Here is a 21,383-nt window from a genome sequence, read left to right on the forward strand (position 1 = left end):
GATGGGGTTCAAATTCCCACAATAAAATGAATTGCTTTTATATCATGTAATCGGCTAATTAAATTCCAGGTGAGGAAATGAAAGAGATTTAAGTAAAAAAGAATGTGTTTAGTAATAGAATATGGGATCGATTCTTGAATAATGTCAGCATGAAGCTCTGATTCCACTGCTTTACTACCCATAATGACCACTTTCAACCTGGCATACCTACTTTGGGCATGTCATTGTAGAAGAAGAATTTCAGAAGAAAATCTACAAGCTCATAACGTGTTTTTGCGAAGCATTGTGAGCTTGTAGATTGGCTAACTCTGTAGGCCTATAACGAATGGTGAGATTTGATGTATGATTAAGTAGGCCTACAGGGCTTGTTAAAGGGGGATCAAATATATAATGTAGTAGTGAGATACGTTGTTTATAATAATAATACGTTGATAAGTTGTTTGGTTGGTTGATTTACTAAGGATCGTTAAGTCATAATGTGTTAATAATGTTTTTATTATACAGTACAAGTACTGAAGTATCCATGGAGGTAATAAAATGTTAATTACACAGTAAAATCCAAAGGTCTGTTGAGATGATGGAAAAGCCTCCCCCTCCCACTTTGCAATAGATTGATTTGCAAGACAACTATAGTCAATGATTTGGGGAGAGGAAGGTGACAGGCCTTGTCATGGAATTAAGAGCTTTACGTTTTAATTTGTCCCATGCAGTGAATGCTGATTCTACCAACTAAAGATAGATCATTTGGTTTATTATTATGTGAATCAGAAACATTGCATTACAATAAACCACCAAAATGAGAATAACATAAATCATTTGAAGTGTTATAAGAACTTAATCAGCAGTGTATATAGATATAGGTACTTTATTCACCCCAGAGGGGAAATTAAGGTGTTACAGCAGCTCTCATAGAGACAAGAAACGTAAATATCAATACAAAAAAACTTAATGAAAAACATAAAATAGGCATCTAAGAATAGTCAACCTACAATATTGAAAGACAGACCAAACACTATAAGTCCAGTGGCTTGATTTCAACATCCAAAAACAAAAGTGACGCGCATCCACCATCTTTGGTGCTGAGCCAAAATGCAAAATCCCTTCCTTTTCCTTGATTTCAACATCCCCCATCTTAATCAGCCTGATCAAGCCAACCAGAGGAGGAGTTGTATTGCAGTAGGCAGAAAATATCTCCTATTGCGCTCCTTATCGCATCGTATAGGACAGGTCTAACAGTCTTTTGCTAAAGGAGCTTCTCTGCCCTGCCACAGTGTCATGTAGCCGGGCAAGGGTTCCAAAAGTTTCAGGCCGCCCCTAATATAATCATATTTGAACTGGGGACCCCCCACCCTGACAAGCACTTGGAATTGTAGGCATTATATTTAGTTTTACTCGGTTCCACAGATACAAATTGTGAAAATAGGCAAACCTTTTTGCCTATTTTCACAATGTTTGCCTCTTCACCCGATGGTGGCCTCTTTGACAATTTGGCCAATTTGGTATTAAAAAGGTCTTAAAACAAAGTCCTTAAATTGTCACTTTAGAAATGTGCAGATACCCTGTACATATGTTGGTTTGTGTACTGTTGAGTGAGAGAACAATGTTGCACATTAAGCTAATCATCTGGGGACCCCCTCAAAATAATTTGGGGACCACTGATGACATAGGGGGTGAGATGGATTGTCCATGATGGCCAGGAGTTTCATCCAGCTTTTGGCCACCTCCTCCACAGTGTCTATGGTTCCCCGGGGACAGAACCAGCCTGATAAGCCTGTTCAGCCTCCTGCTGTCACCTTCCTTGATACTACCCCCCCCCCCAACACACCACCCCAAACAGCACTGCACTGGCCAGTGGCCACCACTGATTAGTAGAACATGTTCAGCAGAGTGCTACACAGAACAAAGGACCTGAGCCTCCTCAGGAAGTAAAGCAGCCTGATCAAGGCTTTTGGGGTGTTCTGGAATGCAAACAAGGACAATGCATGCGTGTCTGTGTGTGTGTGGTGGGTTATGGCATATGTGGCAATATTAGGCTCTATGCAGTACATGACCATAGCTTCGTAATTGAAAATGCTGCAATATGCACTGACTGAATTAACACACACAAGGAAGGACATTCTTTGACCTACAGTACCATGGCTTCACAATTGCAAATGTTGCAACTGCAACATTAGGCTCTATGCAGTTTAGCATGTAGCTGTAGTAGACTTGTATATAATCCAACGTTTAAGATTCAAGATTCAATAATATTACCATTTCAATGAGACATGGTGTGAGCTCGAGAAACAAAACAATACAACACAAATACAAAACAGTATATAAAACCAACAAACACCTAAGCATAAGTGTGTGTGTGTGTGTGTGTGTGTGTGTGTGTGTGTGTGTGTGTGTGCGTGCGTGCGTGCGTGCGTGCGTGCGTGCATGCATGCGTGTCTGTGTGTGTGTGGTGGGTTATGGCATATGTGGCAATATTAGGCTCTATGCAGTACTGTTATTTTATTAATTTGTAACTCAGTGCATATGTAATATGACATAGCCTATAGGCCTATATGCCATTATGTAAGGTTATATGTGCACTCTGAGTTATACTAGGCTACTACTTAAGAGACTCACCCTGGCCTGCATAATAAGAAATGTGTGTTTGTGGTTATGGCAAATGTTGCAATATCCAGTTCTGTTATTTATCAATTTTTAAGTCAGAGAGTATACAAATGTACGGTTATGAGCTCCCTGATTTATATATAACACGTAAGAGACATAGGTATATCAAATTATATATACATAAAAAGATAACACTGTTGTTGTTTTTGTGTGCAGAATAAGTGTTAGGCTCTATGAAATCAAGTTAATGTATCCATTTGTATCTCAGAGACTACAAATATGTGGTTGCATTTGTACACCCAAAGTAAAGTACAGTACGTAGTGTGACTGTGTGTGTATATTGTAATGTTCCACTTTTGCTTTGGCAATGTAAACGTATGTTCTCTCATCCCAATGAAGCCCTTTGAATTTAATTGAAATGAACTGTATATAATGTACCTACATAGTAATACAAAACTTATATCAAATGTTTAAAACAACAACCGCCCTGGCCTCCAGTCCCTGCATAAATAATAAGAAAGGAGTGTGTGTTTTGGTGGTTATCATCATGGCCTGTGTCTGGTGGTAGTCCACCACCACCGTCCACCACCACCATTTATTTTGGATTTCGCAGGAGAATCCTTCCGCATTTTCCTAACACTACTGCGGGCCAGTGACGTTGTGCGCGGTGCTGACGGCGGCCTCGGAGCAGCGGAGCGGGGGGCTGCAGTGCATGCATGCAGCGGGAGAAAGAAACGTTGTGCTCTGGCTGCCGCCCTGCCTGCCCTGCCCTGCCTTGCCGTTGCCTTGCCTAGTTGCCTGGAGGACACTCACACTACACTAGGTCTCTGCTCGGCCCCTCCTTCTCCTTCCCCGCCCAAATACACACGCAGCTCCCGGTCGAATCCCAGCCCGAGTCTGGGGGGAAGCACACGGCCCTGGCGCCTCGGTGGGAAGGAACGACTCCAAGAAGCGGATAAGAAAGAGGCCTCCCGTCCCCGCAGCGGTATAAAATCTGGTAATGCGGGTCGTTTTTTTTTGGTGCACGTTTTCACGCATTTGTAGACCTTTTTTTTGCGTTATATCTGTGTACCGCGCGTTATTGCATGCGAATAAAATGTTGTGTTGTGTTTTGGTCGGAGGCCGTGGAGGGGAAATAGGGCCTTTTCTCTTTTAGGCCACAGACAGGCCTGTTCACACAGAGGGCCGTGGTGCTAGCCGCACAGCTAGCGACTCTTTTACTAAACGGTCATAATGCGTGTTTTAAACGTCATTGTATTGGGCTGCAAGCGGTGGTTTTGTGGAGCAATTTCACGTTACTGCAGCAAGACTGTGTCCACGTTAATTAAACCTCGCCATTTGTGATAATAATTAACGTTTGCTCGAGCTATCGGGCTAACAAAATGGCGCAGGGCTGGTGGGTTAATGAAAACCAATAGTGGGGAAGGCGTTCCTCCTCCAGTGAGCCATGATACAGACATGTAGCAGCTCTGTGTGTGTGTGTGTGTGTATGAGTGTGTGTGTGGGGAGGGGAACTGCAGCCGCTACCTTGTAGCCTATCTGTAATAGCTACATTGTAACTGTATTAACGGCCACAGTATTTCCAGGTTGGGTCGTAGGTGCAATACATTTTTCACAGTATGTGCGTTTTGAGCATAATAATGAGTTTGGTCTCTTCAGTGTCCCCCCCAAGACCCCAGACCAGTAAATGACAGGGGCGGTTAGTTTAACCACTTGAACACTCGCGTGCGTTTTCTAACATTGGGCCGAAAAATAGCAGATCTACAAGCTCACTGAGCTTGCATATTGGCTATTTTCGGAGAAGATATATTGGTGTAGAGGGAAAAAACTGTAGACCCCTGGGCTGGGGGGGGGGGGTCGCCTTCTCCCCATCAGTAATAAGCAGTGGTTTGGGCAAACCGGTTAACCTCTTTAACAATGACCACAATTGTCAGATATCCGTTGTTAGATCGCACAGACTGTTTATGTATGGTAATAAATCAGGTGTTGTTTAGTTGTGTACATCAGATTTGTGTGAGCAGCATCTTTCAAACGCATTCTCCCTGACAGTCTCACAGTGGCATTTTCCCACCTGGAGGTGGGGGATGGTATATGCAGTGGAAATTAAATGGCATCCCCCGGCTTGCATGCATATCTATCTAGTGTTTACGTCTCGTCACTATGTTACCGTCTGCATTACATGTTTGCATTGCACTCCTGAGATTTGATGCAATGTAGAGGCAACTGAACTGAGGCACCGTTTGACTTGTTCCCTAAAAATCTGCACTTAATGGTTAAAAATGTAGATGCATCGTTTAATAGCACTGGTTATTTATTTCATTTGCTCTTACATGACTACCACCACTTTGTCTCTCGTGCAGCAGACGGCCAAGACCCAGTTATAGCTTTAGCAGTGTGGTTCATTCATTATGTGATTGACATGATGGGACGTGGTGTACGCAAAATAACACACACCTCATGTTTCTGTTCCTAGTGCTTGAGAAGAAGCCCATGAACACACTTCTGGCTGTTGGTGAGGTGGATATATACCTTTACCTTTCTGAATGGAAACAACATAGGCATGGCATGCATAGATGCAAGCATTTTCATTGTTTCATTACTTTCAATACATGGATTAGAAGTTGTTGTTTTTGATCATTTTCCATGCACACTAGAGTCTCTAGGCTCCTAGACTCTAGGATAGTCTTGCAGTAGCCAGACGATTAGATGGATATCTAAGATCTGTCAGGATAACTTCACCCACCAAATGCATGCACGTCTTGCATTGTCCTTGGTATGGTGTGACATAGGTACAAAGACATATTATATCATATCATACAAAGACAGTTTGTGCTGTTTGAAAACACTTTGCATGCTTGTCTGATATACACAACCAAAGCGATGATTCTGGCTTCATTGTAAGACTGGACCGTAGACAGTAAAATGTCACTCTCAATTATACTCATTTGTTGTAAGTAGCTAGTAGCTACATGTGTTCATGCTGCTTTGCATTCGGTTTGGTTGCAGCTTGTGTCGAGGTATACGACTACCCAGCATCCTTTGGACCACCAGGAAGTTGAACTGGATAAAATAACATGCATGTAATGAATGATCATGTGCACAACGTCTTGCAGTTGTTGTAGTGATGGCGATTGGCAAGTAAAAAAGTGCACCAGTGGTTGTGCTGCCTGCCTGGCATTGTGTGTAAATACTGCATGATTGCGGAAAAACAATAATAATACATGATTGTTATATAGTTTATTACATAGTAATATACATTTTAAAGACTTTTAATATGGAGAAGGCGTTCGTGCCGGTGTTGCATGGAGATCTACTGTTTTTAAAGGGATATTTCACTTTCAAACATGTTTGAGGTCATTTTCATCTACTCAGGCTTTTGTGAACACCCCAGACAGTTTTTAAGTTGCTTGATTCAGTATTTAGACATTTGATATTCATTTTATCAGACACGCTCCCTTCCTATACAAACCCATTTTAACTTAAAACTCCATTTTAACCATAGATTCAGTTAGATTCAATTGAAAACAAATGGAGTTTGTAGTTGCAATGGGTTCGTATAGGAGGGAGGCGTGTCTGATTAAATAACTATCAAATATCTAAATACTGAATCAAGCAACTTAAAAACTGTCTGGGGTGACCACAAAAGCCCAAGTAGACATTACAAATGACCCCAAATATGTTTGAAAGTGAAATATCCCTTTAAGTACGCTTGACATTTGTTGCACTGTGGTTGAGAATGATGGCAGGGCAGGCTAAGACCTGTCACCTGACCCCTTCATTGTTCTCCTTTCAGCTCTCCATTGACAAATGCAGTGTAAGGACAATGGATGAGGATGACACCAGGCTTGCAATCCATTCTCAAGAGCCTAAAATAATATTACACGGATCTGGTAAATAATCATCATAATTAATACATTACTGAGTGTTCAGTACAGCTCTGTGTGTGGTGTGTTGTGTTTGAATTCTCAGACCAGTCTAGTTTTGGGAAGAGTTTCAATAATATATATATATTTTTTTTACTCGTGGAGATATCTACTTCTGAGCCTCACAAAACAAACTCCCAAGTATTGTCTTTTTTTTCCATTCAAGTTTGTTATAGATTTTTCCACATACAGGCCCACAAACAGGATTTTTTAAATAGCCGCAGCATCTTCAAAACAAAAGCCCTGATAAAAACAAAAAACAAAACATGGCACACAAGACAAAACACAACAGGAGCACAATCCACCCCCATACTTGTCTCTTGTCCATCAGGTACTCAAACTCATCTATGATGCCACATTTCCAATATCAGCAACAACAAAAAAAGTCCCACATTCCACCGTCCGCCTTTGGATCATTGCTTACCCTTGCAATCATACCCTCAAATGCAGCAGTTTCTGTCATAAGTATCGTTTCTAGTTAATCCAGTAAAACAACATGGGTGACTTGCGCATTGCCCCCTCTCTCTCTCTCTCTCTCTCTCTCTCTCTCTCTCTCTCTCTCTCTCTCTCTCTCTCATTCCCCCCAACATCCAAACCAGGTTTCTAGGTATAGCTCGATCACGTCCTGCTTAAATATTAAACAAAGAGAAGTTGGTTTGGCTTCAAGATAGTTTAAAACGTAATTTCAGAAAGTGTCTTTTCTGCTTTGAAATGATGTTTCCGTATGAGGTATTATTTAACCACTTATGCCCTATTTTATACTTTTCAAAAAGTTTTGAAAATAGCTAGTCTTCAAAGCTCACAATGTGTGGAGATGTGACGCATTATGAGCTTGTAGGTTGGCCATTTGTGAAATTGGCCATCTGTCACAATTTCCACCTACAATGACATGCCCAAAATAGGCACGGCAGGTCAAAAATAATTGCCCCTAGTGCCAGCGATTTTCTTACCTTTTCAAGTTGTCACAGAATATTTATCTCCAGTATGATCGATCCCCTGATGGTTGCTAATCACGGAGGGTTTCACTGTGCTTGCAAAAAAAAAGGCATCGCGACCTCCCGTTCGCTTGTCATACGCCGTTGGAAATAGCATGTCTCGCTAAAAATACATAGTAAAACACAGGAGCCGAGATACGGAATATTTCCCAAATACTTTAACCAGGAAGTGAATGGAGCAGTAAATCTTGGGATCACGTTATCTCCTGGTTCTGTGTGGGGGAAAAAAACAACAACACAAAAACACGTCATTGGCACTGAATGAGTTAAGCATTATCCAGAGCATCATAATAAAAAATAAAGATAAGTAGTGTTTTAACAGTTATGTGGGTGTTCTAAGTGTGTAATTCTCTCTTCCAGATGAGGGTGGCGCTGGTGGACAAGAGTTTGTCGTGGAGCTACAAGAGACTGTGTTGGTTTCGGAGGGCGAGGGCGAAGGCATGGCGGTCCACAGGTTCGCCCCGGACGAGCTGGTGATCCAGGACGCGGTGGAGGACGTGGTGTCCGAGTACGTGCACTGCGAGGAGGACGAGGACGTCGCCGTGGAAACCTGCGTGATGACGCTGGAGGGCGAAGAAGAGGGCGTGGCCATGGGAGACATACCGGAGGAGGACGGACTGGACCAGGAGGCGCAGGACGAGGATCAGGACGACAGCTGTGGCGACTATCTGATGATATCATGTGAGTGTGATTGACTGACTGTCCCTCAGGAGGACTGTCTGATGATATACTGTTATTCGTGTGTGTGACTGAAACTAAAAGAGTTTCAGTTCTTTCAGTTCCTTATTTCCGTGAATACGCTGCTTGCCATGCCTTAGTTCAGTGGTCTTCAACGTTTTTTCAGGACCCATTAACTGAGAGAAAGATGAAGCTGGGGCCCCCCACTACATTGTTTACAATTGTGTTGCAGATTAAACTTTTTCATAGATTTCATAGATAGCTTCATTGGCTATCATCAGTGTTGTGTAAATTCATGTTTTTTGTTCATCATTTAATCACTTAAACCCCCCCTACACCAAACCTCTTTGCCAACCGTTGTGAGCTTGTAGATCTGCTATTTTCGGCTAATGTTCCCCTCAGAACAGGGATGTTAGGGTTCAAGTGGTTCATGTAAAAAACATCCTATCACACAAAGATTTGGCGGACCCCCTATAGTAGCTCTGAGGACCTTCTAGGGGCCCTGGACCCCCTGTTGAAGACCCCTGCCTTAGTTGTTGTCAAAGTATAATATAATAATAATGCTGTACATACAATTTATATAGCACTTTTCTAGGTACTCAAAGTCGCGTTACAGAAAAATAATAAAAACAACGTTTATTAGGAAGAAAAACTAGGTAATGGGTTAAAAACGAACTAACTAAACTAACAAAAAAAAGGGGGTATCATGATTAGGTATGGAATGCGAGTCTGAAAAGGTGGGTTTTGAGTGTGGTTTTATACGTGGCGAGGGGGTGGGGGCAGCTTTGATGTGAGCTGGGAGTGAGTTCCATAGAGAGGGGGGGGGGGGGAGTGCGTCACCCCAGGTTGGTTCCTTTGTCTTTCCTTTGTCCCTCAGGTCCGGCGATGCCAGCCTCCTGGACATCCCGTCCAGGAGGCTGGCATCACCCGACCCGAGGGGGCGTGGCGTTGGGAGGATGGCGGGGAGCCTGGCTGTTGAGGGCCTTGTTGTAGGTAGTGATCAGTATCTTGGAAATCTAGATGTAGGTACAGTATGACTACAAAGGTAGCCACAAGGAAATAAACATAAAAGTCAAGATAAACGTGTGTCATCATGACAAGAGGCTCTTTGTCCCCCTGAATGTGTGTGTGTGTGTGTGTGTGGGGATGGCTGATTTATCCTTTATGCTTCGTTTGCATTGCACACCAGGTGTGTAGTCATTCCAACACCTGAGCCGAATTATTTATTTATAAAGATATTTTTTCTGCCTTTAACCACATAAACCCCAGCATCGGTATTGTGGGGAGAGCTTTCGCTGAAAATAGCCGATTGTTTCCCCACAATAACAGAAAACCGAAAAGACACTAGTATTGAGCCCTGAGGGACTCCGGTTACCCATATGGGGTTTAAGTGGTTAATTGATAGTGTACAGTGGAGATGGACAGGAAACAGAGAGAGAGAGAGAGATGGGGTGAGAGACATGCAACAAAAATCTTTGGAGAATGGGACTCGAACCTGTGATGCGCTGTCAGGCTACATTAGAGCCTACATAAGTGCCCGCATGAACCCCGATTATTTTGACTTGGGCCAGGTGTCTGATTGCTTAGATCAGCCATCCATCACACACCCTGCAGACTATAGGGCTGACCCTGAACCTCCGAACGTTTGTTTGTTATATTGACATTTGGATTTGGATATAAAATGTTCAGTATTTACTTACTTTCTGGCTCGTAACTTGCGAGGCTACTCACTCTGCACTTTGCTAGCCATCCGGTTTAGAGCAGTGGTTCTCAAACCTTTTTCATGTCAAGGACCCCCAAAATAATATGTATTTGACCACGGACCCCCATGTCAAACTATTTTGTTCCAGGGACCCCCCCAGAAGCAAAGATTTGAGTTACAAATGTTCGCTTTAAAAAGATATATATTCAAAGATTTGCACAACTTTTCCACGATTTATAAAAAGTAAATTATTTACAAAGTATTATAAGTGAAAGTGGTTAAAATAATTGTGATGCTCCAAGGACCTCTGGGGGTCCCCGGAACGGGTCCGGGGTTTGTGTTTGGAAATTACTGGATACAGTATAGTGCATTGGTTCTCAACGTGGGGTCCGGGGAGCCCCAGGGGTCCTTGGGGGAGCCCCAGGGGTCCTTGGGGGGGTTCCAGGGGGTTCCAGGGGGTACCCAGCAAAATGTGTTAATATAGCGTCACAATCATTTTAACCACTTTAACCTTTTATACTTTGGCTATTCAAAAATAGCACATATACAAGCTCATAGCGCGCCACCGAGTGCCGCACTATGAGCATGTAGATTTCCTATTTTTGAAAAACTGTGAACATTTGTGCAAATCTTTGAATATATCATTTTTTCTTAAATCTTTGCTTCTGGGGGTCCCTGGAACAAAATATTTTGAGATCGGGTTCCGTGGCCAAATGCATATCATTTTGGGTGGTCCTTGACATGAAAACGTTTGAGAACCACTGGTATAGTGGGGTTGCTGGGCTCTAGGCTGGATCTGAGCACAAGAGCAGTAAATGGAAACAGGGTTTCCACTGGTGCTGCGGGATGCTTGTAGATCTTGTAGATTAGATTATCTTTGGGCAAAGAGATTTGGTACAGAGCAGAGGTTCTCAAAGTGGGGTCCGGGGACCCCCCCAGGGGCAGATCCACAAGCTCATCATTGTACAACTGCTATTTTTGAACAATTTTGAAAGATAACGAAAATGTTTGCTGCGACACGCTGTCAGGCTGTTTTAGAGCCTAATATGTAGTATGCACGCGGACCGCTAGGCCAGCAGGCACCCCATCAAGGGCTAATTTAAGAACTGCATTTTGTGACTGACCGACTGACTTTTAGCCATTTAATGTGTGACAGTGCTGCTATTTGAAGTGGGTGCACTAAACAAAATGTTGTTGTATTTTGTGGGGGGAAAAAATCTATTATCTTATAATAACTATATTGTTATAAAGTTAATACATCAAGGTTTGTGTGGTATAACTGCGTGTGTAATCAAATGTTACAGGTGCTTACGTACATAATCATTTTGAAACCTTGAAATGTTCCACTTAATCATTTAGGTCATTTAGTTCATTAACACATCCACCGCCAGAGGTTAATCTCATAATGTACTCACCAGTGCCAAGGTGTTTTTGTTGTTTTTTTGTTTTTTTCATGTCGCCATAGATCTTGTTAAAATCCTTAAGATTGAGCCGTGAACGGTCTGTTTACATCCGCGAGATCTCCTTGTATCTCCCAGTGAAAACCACGTGTCAAACGGGGCATCCATGTTTGAGTTAGAGCGGATTACGTTAAACAGTGAAATGCGAGGAGAAAAAACTACAGGAAGAGAATTGAGTTTCAGTTTCGTCTGTAGAATGGGAGCGGGCGTGATCGTCGAAACCGGATCCCAAATAATTCTATTTCCTGTCATCAAACCGGAAACGGAAGTGGATAAAAAAAATTCCGAAAGTGCACCCGGACCGCGCATGCGCGAAAAGACCGCAGCCCGTAGGACTACGGGCTCGGCGCTTAACCGTTGGATTTAACGGCCCGTAGAACTACGGGCCCGGCGGTAAAGGTGTTAAAAGGTGAAAAGGGAACGTTTTATCTAGAGACAGACAGTCATACTCCCTCTTTCCCAGCCGAAGAACAAGAGCTCTTTCATAGAACAGGAGCTCTTTCATTGTTCAAGGTCTTTTCATACAGAGAGAAACAGGGTATTGTTAAGACATGTGAAAGATAGATTCTTTATTTTTTTACACAAGAGAAGATTTTCATCCAAAAGTCTAAAGAGGAAAGTTGACTGTGAAAACGGAGGATTCAAGTAAAGGTAGCTCTCCAGTCTCCACCGCACCGACATCTGCGGCGGTGTCGAAAGCCCTTTCGACCGCCGGATAGCAGCGACTTATTGTTGAAAAAGACCTCAAGCCATAGGCTATATTTAGCACCATAGTAGCCGTCTGTCGGTGTCGGCTCTCGGGTGCATTCAGCAACTTTTTTTCTCCCACCTTCCAAACGACTGATCTCGACTGCCAGTCTGCAGTAATCTGTTGTCTGTTTGGGGGAGAGCTACCTTTTAGAATTGAATCCTACCTGGTTTCATCGATGCATGTGTGAGTAATGAAATCAAGAGTGCTTGTAGGGTAGGTACCCTCACAAAAACATGCAGTAATACTGGTCGCTATACCGCCTCCCCCTTGATAGCCGGGGCGCCTGATGGAGGGAAAAGGAACTGGTTGGAATAACGTGTTCCTTCCACACGCTACTCCTACCGGGGAAACTCCCCCCTGTCAAGTGATAAGAAGGCTAGTTGGCTTTCATGCATTGAAGGAGGCATGAGCTCGGCTCTGGGCTCCCTAGGCTGGCAGGGGGAGTGTTGCGCCCAGGATTACTTAGACAATTAGTACAATTATAGTAAAACTGCTTGTGACAAAGTATTAGATATTATTTGATGCTTTATTAAATATATTCTGTTTGTTTACATGCTCTCCTCCCCCCTTAAACCACACAAGTGGACGAGGCGGGTAAAATGGTGTCAGACGATGGGACGGAGGTGACAGTGGAAGGGACAGTGGAGGACCAGGAGGTGGAGAAGGACGAGGACGGCCAGGAGGTGATAAAGGTGTATATCTTCAAGGCTGACTCGGGCGAGGACGACATGGGTGAGTCACATAATGATCCAACACTCCATTGCATGTCCAGTGTTGCCATATTTGAATAAATAACGAGGTCTACAAAAACAAGCCCAAAAGAAACAACTTGGTCACATGAGCACACACACACGCGAGGCTATTTGAAAATAGCCAATCTACAAGCTCACAACGCGCCACGATGCGACACCTTGTGAGCTTGTAGATCGGCTATTTTCCAAAAATCTTGGGGAAAAAAAGTTTAAAAACAGTTTAAAGGGATATTTCACTTTCAAAAAAACTTTGGGTCATTTTATCATCTACTCAGGCTTTTGTGAGCCCCCCAGACCGTTTTTAAGTTGCTTGATTCAGTATTTAGATATATGATATTCATTTTATCAGACACGCCCCCTTCCTATACAAACCCATTATAACTTCAAACTCCATTTTTAACATGTTAGATTCATCTAAAACACCCGTCCTTGGTTTTGGTGACTCACCCTGCCCTCCTAATACGCGAGGGGGCCGTGTTTTTTCGATAACTTTTTTCATTCATTTTTTATATTATTTTTGGAAAATGAAAACAATTAAATACAATAAAAAAATGTAATAAAATAAGTGAAGTATCCCTTTAACTATACAAATCTTGTATGGGGGTCCGTGGCACAAATATTTTTTAGATGGGGGGGTGTCCTTGATATGAACATTTTTGAGAACGACTGATTTAAACAGCTTTAGACTGCAAGCCCAAATAAGCAACTACACACAGCCCCAAAAACCTGCAACTACCGACATTTACAAGGGACTTTACAGAAAAACAAACCCGAAGTCGCTTATAATAAGCAGACATGGCAACACTGCATATGTCCTTTTGTAATACGTCACTGTCGGGTGGAAAAGAAAACGCTTTCTTTTCAGGAACTGGAGGAAAAAGGACCTCCAATGTAGTTATTATGTAGCCAGTAGCTCTTTTTTAATACTTTTCATTGGTTAAATATTTATTAAACCCACAAACCCACTTTCACCATTTTTTTTGTCTTCTCAAAAATAGCTAAACTAGTAGATCTACAAGCTCACAACGCATCACATCGCAATGCGTTGTGATCTTGTAGATCGGCTATTGTGATACTTTTGTGTGACACTTGCATGATGAAGTACTGCATTAACACATTCCATGCCAGACGTTAATCTCATAATGTACTCACCAGTGCCAACGTGTTATTGTTGTTTTTTTGTTTTTTTCACGTCGCCATAGACCTTGTTAAAATCCTTAAGATTGTCTGTATACATCGGCGACATCTCACTGAATCTACCAGTGAAAACCACGTGTCAAACGGAGCTCCATGGTTGTAGTTAGAAGGGTTTACGTTAAACAGTGATATGCGAGGAGAAAAAACTACAAGGAGAAAATTAAGTTTCAGTTTCGTCATTAGAACGAGGGCCGACGTGATCGGCAAAAGCGGATCCCAAATAATTCTGTTTCCGGTCGTCAAACCGGAACCGGAAATGGATAAAAAAAATTCCGAAAGTGCACCTGGGGTGAAATCAACGCGAACCGGCGGTTCGCGTAGATCTACGCGATTGGCATGCTGCGGCTTTAAATAGGTTCGCGTAGATCTACGCATTCAATGTGTTAATTTACAAAAAGAAACAAAGTTGAAATATGGAGAAAATAGGTTTCTGCCCGACGTCAACGAATAACATGTGCTGTGTGTGATTGTTCTGGCACTGTTCTACTTGAGCTGCTAATTTTTATCTAAATGATATGATGTGGATGTTTTTTATTATTATACATTTTTTACAACCAGCCTCTCTCTCTCTTTATCTCTCTCTCGCTCGCTGAATGAGGTCAGGCATGTCCATATTTGGGCAGAAACTCCCCCCCCCCCCCCCCCCCTGGCCTGCCCACACGCCACATACAGAACGTTGTAAAAACTTTGATTGTAAACCTTTTTCACGCTTTTACACATATTGTTTTTGTCATTGTACATTTAAGCTCGCGACCCAGGCTGTTGCCTCCCACAATTTTCAAAAGCTTCCGCCAAACAGGCTGGAGCACGGAAGCTCTGAAAATGATCGGAAGGATAAAAGCGGAGCAAAGCATTTAAATTAAGCATAAAATGTGAAGATATTTTTAAATATGTTTTCGTGAACTTTCAGGATGTGTATTTCCAGACTCTACATTACATTCCGAGATTGTGGAATAGTTGTCTGGCTACTTGAGACTACTTTACATTTGAATTGAGCATTAAAGTAATTCATTTTCTTCTTCCTTCCTTCTTTTTGAATTTTCCAGGAGAGTCGGTTGACATCAGTGACGGCGACACAGAGAGCGTGGCGCTGACAGAATCTTCGGGTCAAACACTGAGGGAGAAGATGGTCTACATGTCTGTAGGAGATTCTCATCCCAACCAAGGAAACCATGGTGTGTGTTACCTCGCATCCAAAGAGCAGGCTGTATGCATGGCACAGTGATGACACCACTTAAAACACCAGGGGTTGATTCATATAACCTATAGTCGGCAGATTTAGTGCAGTTTTAGGGTCTGACACGTTCGAAGGAAAGTGCTTTCTAATTCATACAAGCGTATCTCTCGGCAGCAGCACACAACAGAATGTTTTTAGGCATCATCACGACTGTTCTAACAAGGACACAGGGACGTTGTTGTCATGGTGTTTTTAGGCGGTCGGAGTATCATAAATGTTTCCTAGAAAGGCAAAAAGCGGACGGTGCGTTTTCATTGACACGTGATGCATGTAATGCAGTTCACAAGGCTTGCATACAGGTGTGGACCGTCAACACACATACAAGTATCTGTTTAAAAACACTCGAAATGGCATGGCAAAACATTTTTGAATTGCCCGTCATTGGTGCAACCGCACAGAATAGCGTCACGGTAATGCGAATGCATTGTGGTAGAACATGACATCTTACGGATTGCAGCTTTAAAGAATTTGCAGATTTTTGCATCTCCTTTTTTGTGTGTGTGCCTGTTGTGCTCGGCTGCAGGTGGGTCCAAGGTGACTGATGAGGTTTATATGGAGGTGGTGGTAGGAGGTGAGGAGCCAGTAACTCATGACCGCTCTTACGATAGCGTTTCTCTAAGCAAGGACTTCATGCCGGTGGCCTGGGCAGCAGCTTATGGTCAGTAAACGCATCCTGTTAATTCGATTTTTTTTTTACCCCGCCAACTGTCAGGAGATCAAATTAAAATAGACCTCTGAAATCGGAAGAAAAAATATGTTCACACTGTCCTCCCTTTTTAAAAAGAAAATAGCAACCGCCTTTTTACATGAAAACATTTGAAATGACCAAAAGGCTGGCCGCCTTTTTAAAAGGCCCCGGTCAGTGCGCTTGTTTTTGAGCCGAGCGGAGCTGTTTCAAAAGTTAGGAATAGTTTAGGCTTTCTGAGAAATGCACGTATGACGGGACGCTTTTTTATCAGCTGTGATAAATTGTGTCTCGAGATTGCTGGCTCAACACTCCGCACCAGGTCTTCAAATTGACCCCTGCTTAGCCTTGAAGTAAGCGTTAAAACGAGCTTCGTATAGAAAAAGCTCCTGGACGAGGTTGTAATACCCCCCCCCACCCCCCGTAGCGCTGTCTGCTGTGGAAGACGTCATGCACCCTTGACTACCACCAGCACTCTACCGCTCTGCCTCAGCCTGTCTCTCTAAATTGTGTGAGCAATGTGAGGTCCCGTGTCCACCAAGATGTTTTTTTCCTGAGCGAAGCACATGTTTTTAAATGTTTATAACGGGAGCGCCACATTTTTGGAAACTCCAGCAGCTTGGCGCTGCACAGTAGGCATTTACATTGCGCTCGTGCGTGCACATGCAATACTTTTCCCTGCCTGCCGAATGCTAAAATATTTTCAATTTGGGCGCCTGGAAGCACTTTTAGGCGAGGGCCGTGGTGCTCTCAGCCTAGGTAAAAAAGCCCAGTGGACACGGGACCTTATGGAAACAGTTTCAGCATTTTCAGCAGAAAGTGCGTTAGGTGGCACTTTTCCTTCATAACAGGTGGACAGTGTGAACAACACACCCTTTCGACAACATATATTACAGCTGAGGTTTATTCAGATGAAATTGCATACTTGTGTTCTCCCTCCTTCGTTGTCCATCCACTAATATCCATAAGTAGTTTAAATAGTAACTGGTGAAATATGGGTAATGTTGCAATCTAAGCTCCCATGTATTTCCAAACAGAGTTTTCATGTTTTCAGCACCGTCTGAATGTCATGCAATCACCCGTGACGCATGTTAATGCAATGTGTGAAGACTGGTTGAGTTGCTATAATTTAGAATTAGAAATGCAGGTGTCTGTATTTTGTCGTTGACATTGTTCTCGCTCTCGCAGAGGACAGTGAGAGCTGCGAAAACAGGAACGGCGCGGCCAGCGCTCTGCTGCACATCGACGAGTCGGACGGGGTCGACGAGCTAAACAGACAACGAAGCAAGAACAGGCGGCGGTCGGAACCGCGGCAGGTCCAAACAGGTGAGTGTCAGCAGGCACCTGTAGTGCCGGACATAAAGCTAGATTTATACTTGGGTCAAGGTTATACAAGGTTTTTAAGTTCCTTCCTTTTGTGTAACAGTAAGAAAGTCAGTCGGTGAACTTAAAAAGGATCACAATGTTCAGTTAAGTTAAAAAGCTGTTATTTATCCATGGCTTAGTTTCTAGGCAAAGAAAAAAAGGGAAACGCGGGTGACACCTGCATTTCAGTGACTGACTTTCTTACTCTGATGTTACACAAAAGGAAGGAACTTAAAAACCTTGTTAACCTAATTGAACCCTCTCCAAAGAGCACCAATTGTACAGCTGCATAGTTTTAGTGCATGCATGGGCAACTGGCGGCCCGGGGGCCACATGCGGGCCCCACCTTCACTTAATGCGGCCCGCAGGTTAATATAGGAATACTGATATATTATTTCAGCTGTTAACAATTCCAAACATGACCCGCTTTAATTACTTCGGTCTATATTAGTAACTTAATGACTGGTATTAAAATTCTATTGTCTTTTTTATGTCCAATGTTTTTGTATTTAAGTTCATAAAGTTAACATAAGTATAACTAAATGCATTTGAAATTAAATAAAAATGTTACTTTTCAGGATTCAAAAAAATAAATAAATCAGGATTCCAATTCAAAAATAGCAAAAATAGCCGATCTACAAGCTCAAAACGCGTCGCGCTTTGAGCTTGTAGATCGGCTATTTTTGCTACTTTTGTGTGACATAGAATGGCCCGACAGGAATTTCCAATGTGGCCCTCTGGAGTGTGGAAATATAGTGGCCCTCTCCATCATCAAAGTTGCCCACCCCTGTTTTAGTGCATCGTGTTTACAGCCACTGTTTCAACTCCCTCTCTTTTTTCCTTTTTGCTTTCCTTTCCCCTCCACAGCCATCATCATCGGCCCGTACGGCCAACCCCTGACCGTATACCCCTGCATGCTCTGTGGCAAGAAGTTCAAGTCGAGAGGCTTCCTCAAGCGGCACACCAAGAACCACCACCAGGACGTGCTGACCAGGAAAAAGTACCAATGTACGGACTGTGACTTCACCACCAACAAGAAGGCCAGCCTCCACAACCACATGGAGGTGCACACGCTCAGCAGCAAGGCACCCTTCGAGTGCGAAATGTGCGGCAAGGAGTTCCACCAGCAGGCGGCGCTGTTCTCCCACCGGCTGCAGCATCACCACCGGGAGCCCAAGAACCAGTCGGCCTCGTCGCCGCCGCAGGCCAACAAGATGCACAAGTGCAAATTCTGTGACTATGAGACGGCGGAGCAGGGGCTGCTCAACCGCCACCTGCTGGCCGTGCACAGCAAGAGCTTCCCGCACATCTGTGTGGAGTGCGGCAAGGGCTTCCGCCACCCGTCCGAGCTGAAGAAGCACATGCGCACGCACACGGGCGAGAAGCCCTACTCCTGCCTGTACTGCGACTACAAGTCGGCCGACTCCTCCAACCTCAAGACCCACATCAAGACCAAGCACAGCAAGGAGATGCCGTACAAGTGCGAGCGCTGCTTCCAGACCTTCGCCGAGGAGGAGGAGCTGCTGCAGCACAGCCTGACGCACGAGGAGAACAAGACCCACCACTGTGCCCACTGCGACCACAAGAGCTCCAACTCCAGCGACCTGAAGCGCCACATCATCTCCGTGCACACCAAGGACTACCCCCACAAATGCGCCGTGTGCGGCAAGGGCTTCCACCGGCCGTCGGAACTGAAGAAGCACTCGCTGTCGCACCGCACCAAGAAGCTGCACCAGTGCCGACACTGCAACTTCAAAATCGCGGACCCCTTTGTGCTCAGCCGGCACATCCTGTCTGTGCACACCAAGGAGCAGCAGGCCTCGTCGGAAAAGAGCGAGGCCAAGAGGACGGTAGAGGCGCATGCGCCGGTCGCGCCGCCCACCCCCAAGAAGCAGCCGGCCCCGGCTAGCGGGGCCGGCAGCTCCACTCCGCCGGCCCGGGTGAGCGCGGCGAGCCTGGCCAGCAGCGTGACGGTGGTTATAGGGAAGGGGCAGAAGGAGAGGAGGATCTACCAGTGTCAGTACTGCGATTACAGCACTGGGGACGCGTCGGGCTTCAAGAGGCACGTAATTTCCATCCACACGAAAGACTATCCGCACCGCTGCGAGATCTGCTCGAAAGGCTTCCGCCGGCCGTCGGAGAAGAACCAGCATATCATACGCCACCACAAGGATGCGGACGTGGTGCAGGAGTGACTCTGACTGGGGCCAAAAATACTGTGCCACCGCCCATCATGAACACTGCAGACGCCCATCAGTTTAACAGCAACCTCCTCATTGCTTTTAATTCACATTTTAAAAACGGCAACAAGGGAGACTTAGGGAGTCTGTTCTAATTCTTTTCGCTCTTTTTAACAACCCTCCGCACCAACCTTCACTCGGATATGTATAAACATGTACATAACGTCCGTCAGAGTAGGCAACAGAAGCCCTTCATTTGAGTCGCACTTTTAACTGCATGTCCCCCGCTGGTAACACAGTGTGCATGGCAGATCGTGCAGATGTCTCCGATCTCTTTGTAGATACACCATTTTCCACTTTGTTTTTAAGCAGTCAATTCCACATCACAGCGCTCCTAATTATTGGTTTATATCCTTGCAATGGAAAAGAATAATAATTGCATACAGTAATTATCTTGAAATTGATTTCAGGTCCTCTCCACAACACAGGCAGCAGTATGGTTGTGAGGAACTTGCTTCCAGTAGCACTTGCCAACTTCACTGTTTGAAGAACACGTGGAATGCATTAATCATTTTATGTTATGATGTATGGTGTGAGAGATGATAGAAATCTATCTACAGTGCTTCCCTGGTTCTGTGACAAAACATTTACCATTTGCTTTGTTGACCAAAAATGTTCAAAACGCTGTGTACAGCACCTGGAGAGAAACAATCAACTCATACTTGCCTATAGTTAAGGAAATAAGAGAAAAAACAATGAACTACTGGCTCTGTCCTGATAATACCATGAAGGATTACATATTAATCTATCTACAAAGCTAGTGAAGTCTGATTTCTACTTCGTCGCATGACGGTGTCACACACAGGAAATGGCAGATTTCAGCAAGATTTCTACAAGCTCACAAAGCTTGTAGATCTGCTAGGAGCTAGTTATGGTGCGTGACACCGCCCTACGACGGAACATAAATTAAGCATTATACTCTTTTTAGCTTATGAACGACTAATAACACAAAGAATTTACATTGCAGACTAGTGAATACCTGCAAACCACGGGAGTACATCATGCTTCATGTGCACCAATATCCATTAAATCACAGTTAAGTTTGGTCAAATCAAAACGTAGGTTGGTGTCCCAGTCTATCTGTTCTACCATAATATGGACGTTGCAGTCGTAGTCATTGACCTCAGTTGTTCCGGTAGGCAATAATCTGGATTAAGACATGCAGTATAAATCGTGTTCCTCAACTTGTTAGACATTATAACATTCTGCGTAACTTTTGACCACTGAAGATGTTTTTAGCTAAACCCAAATGTCCGACTTTCTCCATAGACTGCATCTGAGTACCGACTCACTGGACTCTTTTTTTCCCCCTCTCACACAGACCTCCTTTTGCCAGCGAAAAGGCAGATCAAGTCTCATTAAATGCAACTTCAGAGGGCTGGTGTTGGTGGTAAAATTTGTACTACGGCTTTTTACATTTATTTCACCTGTGATTTATTTGTTTTGTTTTGTCTTTATATTTATTTTACCATTTACAACTTGTTGTATAGTTAAGTGTAACTAGCCTTCTATGGGACGTAAATTATTGTTTTGTACACAAATCTGTAAAAAGTGTGTAGATGTAAACACTTGATGATAAACACGGAAGAAATCAGAATTGTGTTGTTATGGATGTACTTCAATGTATTTGTTAAGAAAAAGGTAATAAAAACAAAAGTATTTTACCTGCATGTGAAACCACTCGTTATTGGATGTGTTCATGTCATTGATAGGCATCCAATCCATACTGTACTGTATGTCATTTAAAAACAATCATGAACACCCTGCCTCAACCAGAGAGTAACAACTTGTCACATA

At 43.7% G+C, this 21,383-nt stretch overlaps 1 protein-coding gene across 4 annotated transcripts; it reads left to right on the top strand.

Annotated features, from left to right (window-relative positions):
* Window positions 1-3,281: 3,281 nt before the first annotated feature.
* LOC308091204 (zinc finger Y-chromosomal protein 1) lies at window positions 3,282-21,250 on the top strand. Of its 4 annotated transcripts, XM_080436641.1 has the most exons (9): window positions 3,282-3,598; window positions 5,075-5,118; window positions 6,395-6,491; window positions 7,880-8,200; window positions 12,693-12,842; window positions 15,106-15,234; window positions 15,820-15,954; window positions 17,170-17,307; window positions 18,214-21,250. In XM_080436641.1, the coding sequence occupies exons 2-9, from the start codon at window positions 5,092-5,094 to the stop codon at window positions 19,539-19,541; spliced, it is 2,325 nt and encodes a 774-aa protein (XP_080292767.1). In that variant the 5' UTR covers window positions 3,282-3,598; window positions 5,075-5,091; the 3' UTR covers window positions 19,542-21,250. The 4 variants fall into 4 exon arrangements, with proteins under 4 accessions (XP_080292767.1, XP_080292770.1, XP_080292768.1 ...); XM_080436644.1 differs by lacking the exon at window positions 15,820-15,954; XM_080436642.1 differs by lacking the exon at window positions 5,075-5,118.
* Window positions 21,251-21,383: the final 133 nt, after the last annotated feature.

Source organism: Gymnoscopelus braueri (genome assembly GCF_963280865.1).
Source record: "Gymnoscopelus braueri genome assembly, chromosome: 8".
NCBI classification, from domain to species: domain Eukaryota; kingdom Metazoa; phylum Chordata; class Actinopteri; order Myctophiformes; family Myctophidae; genus Gymnoscopelus; species Gymnoscopelus braueri.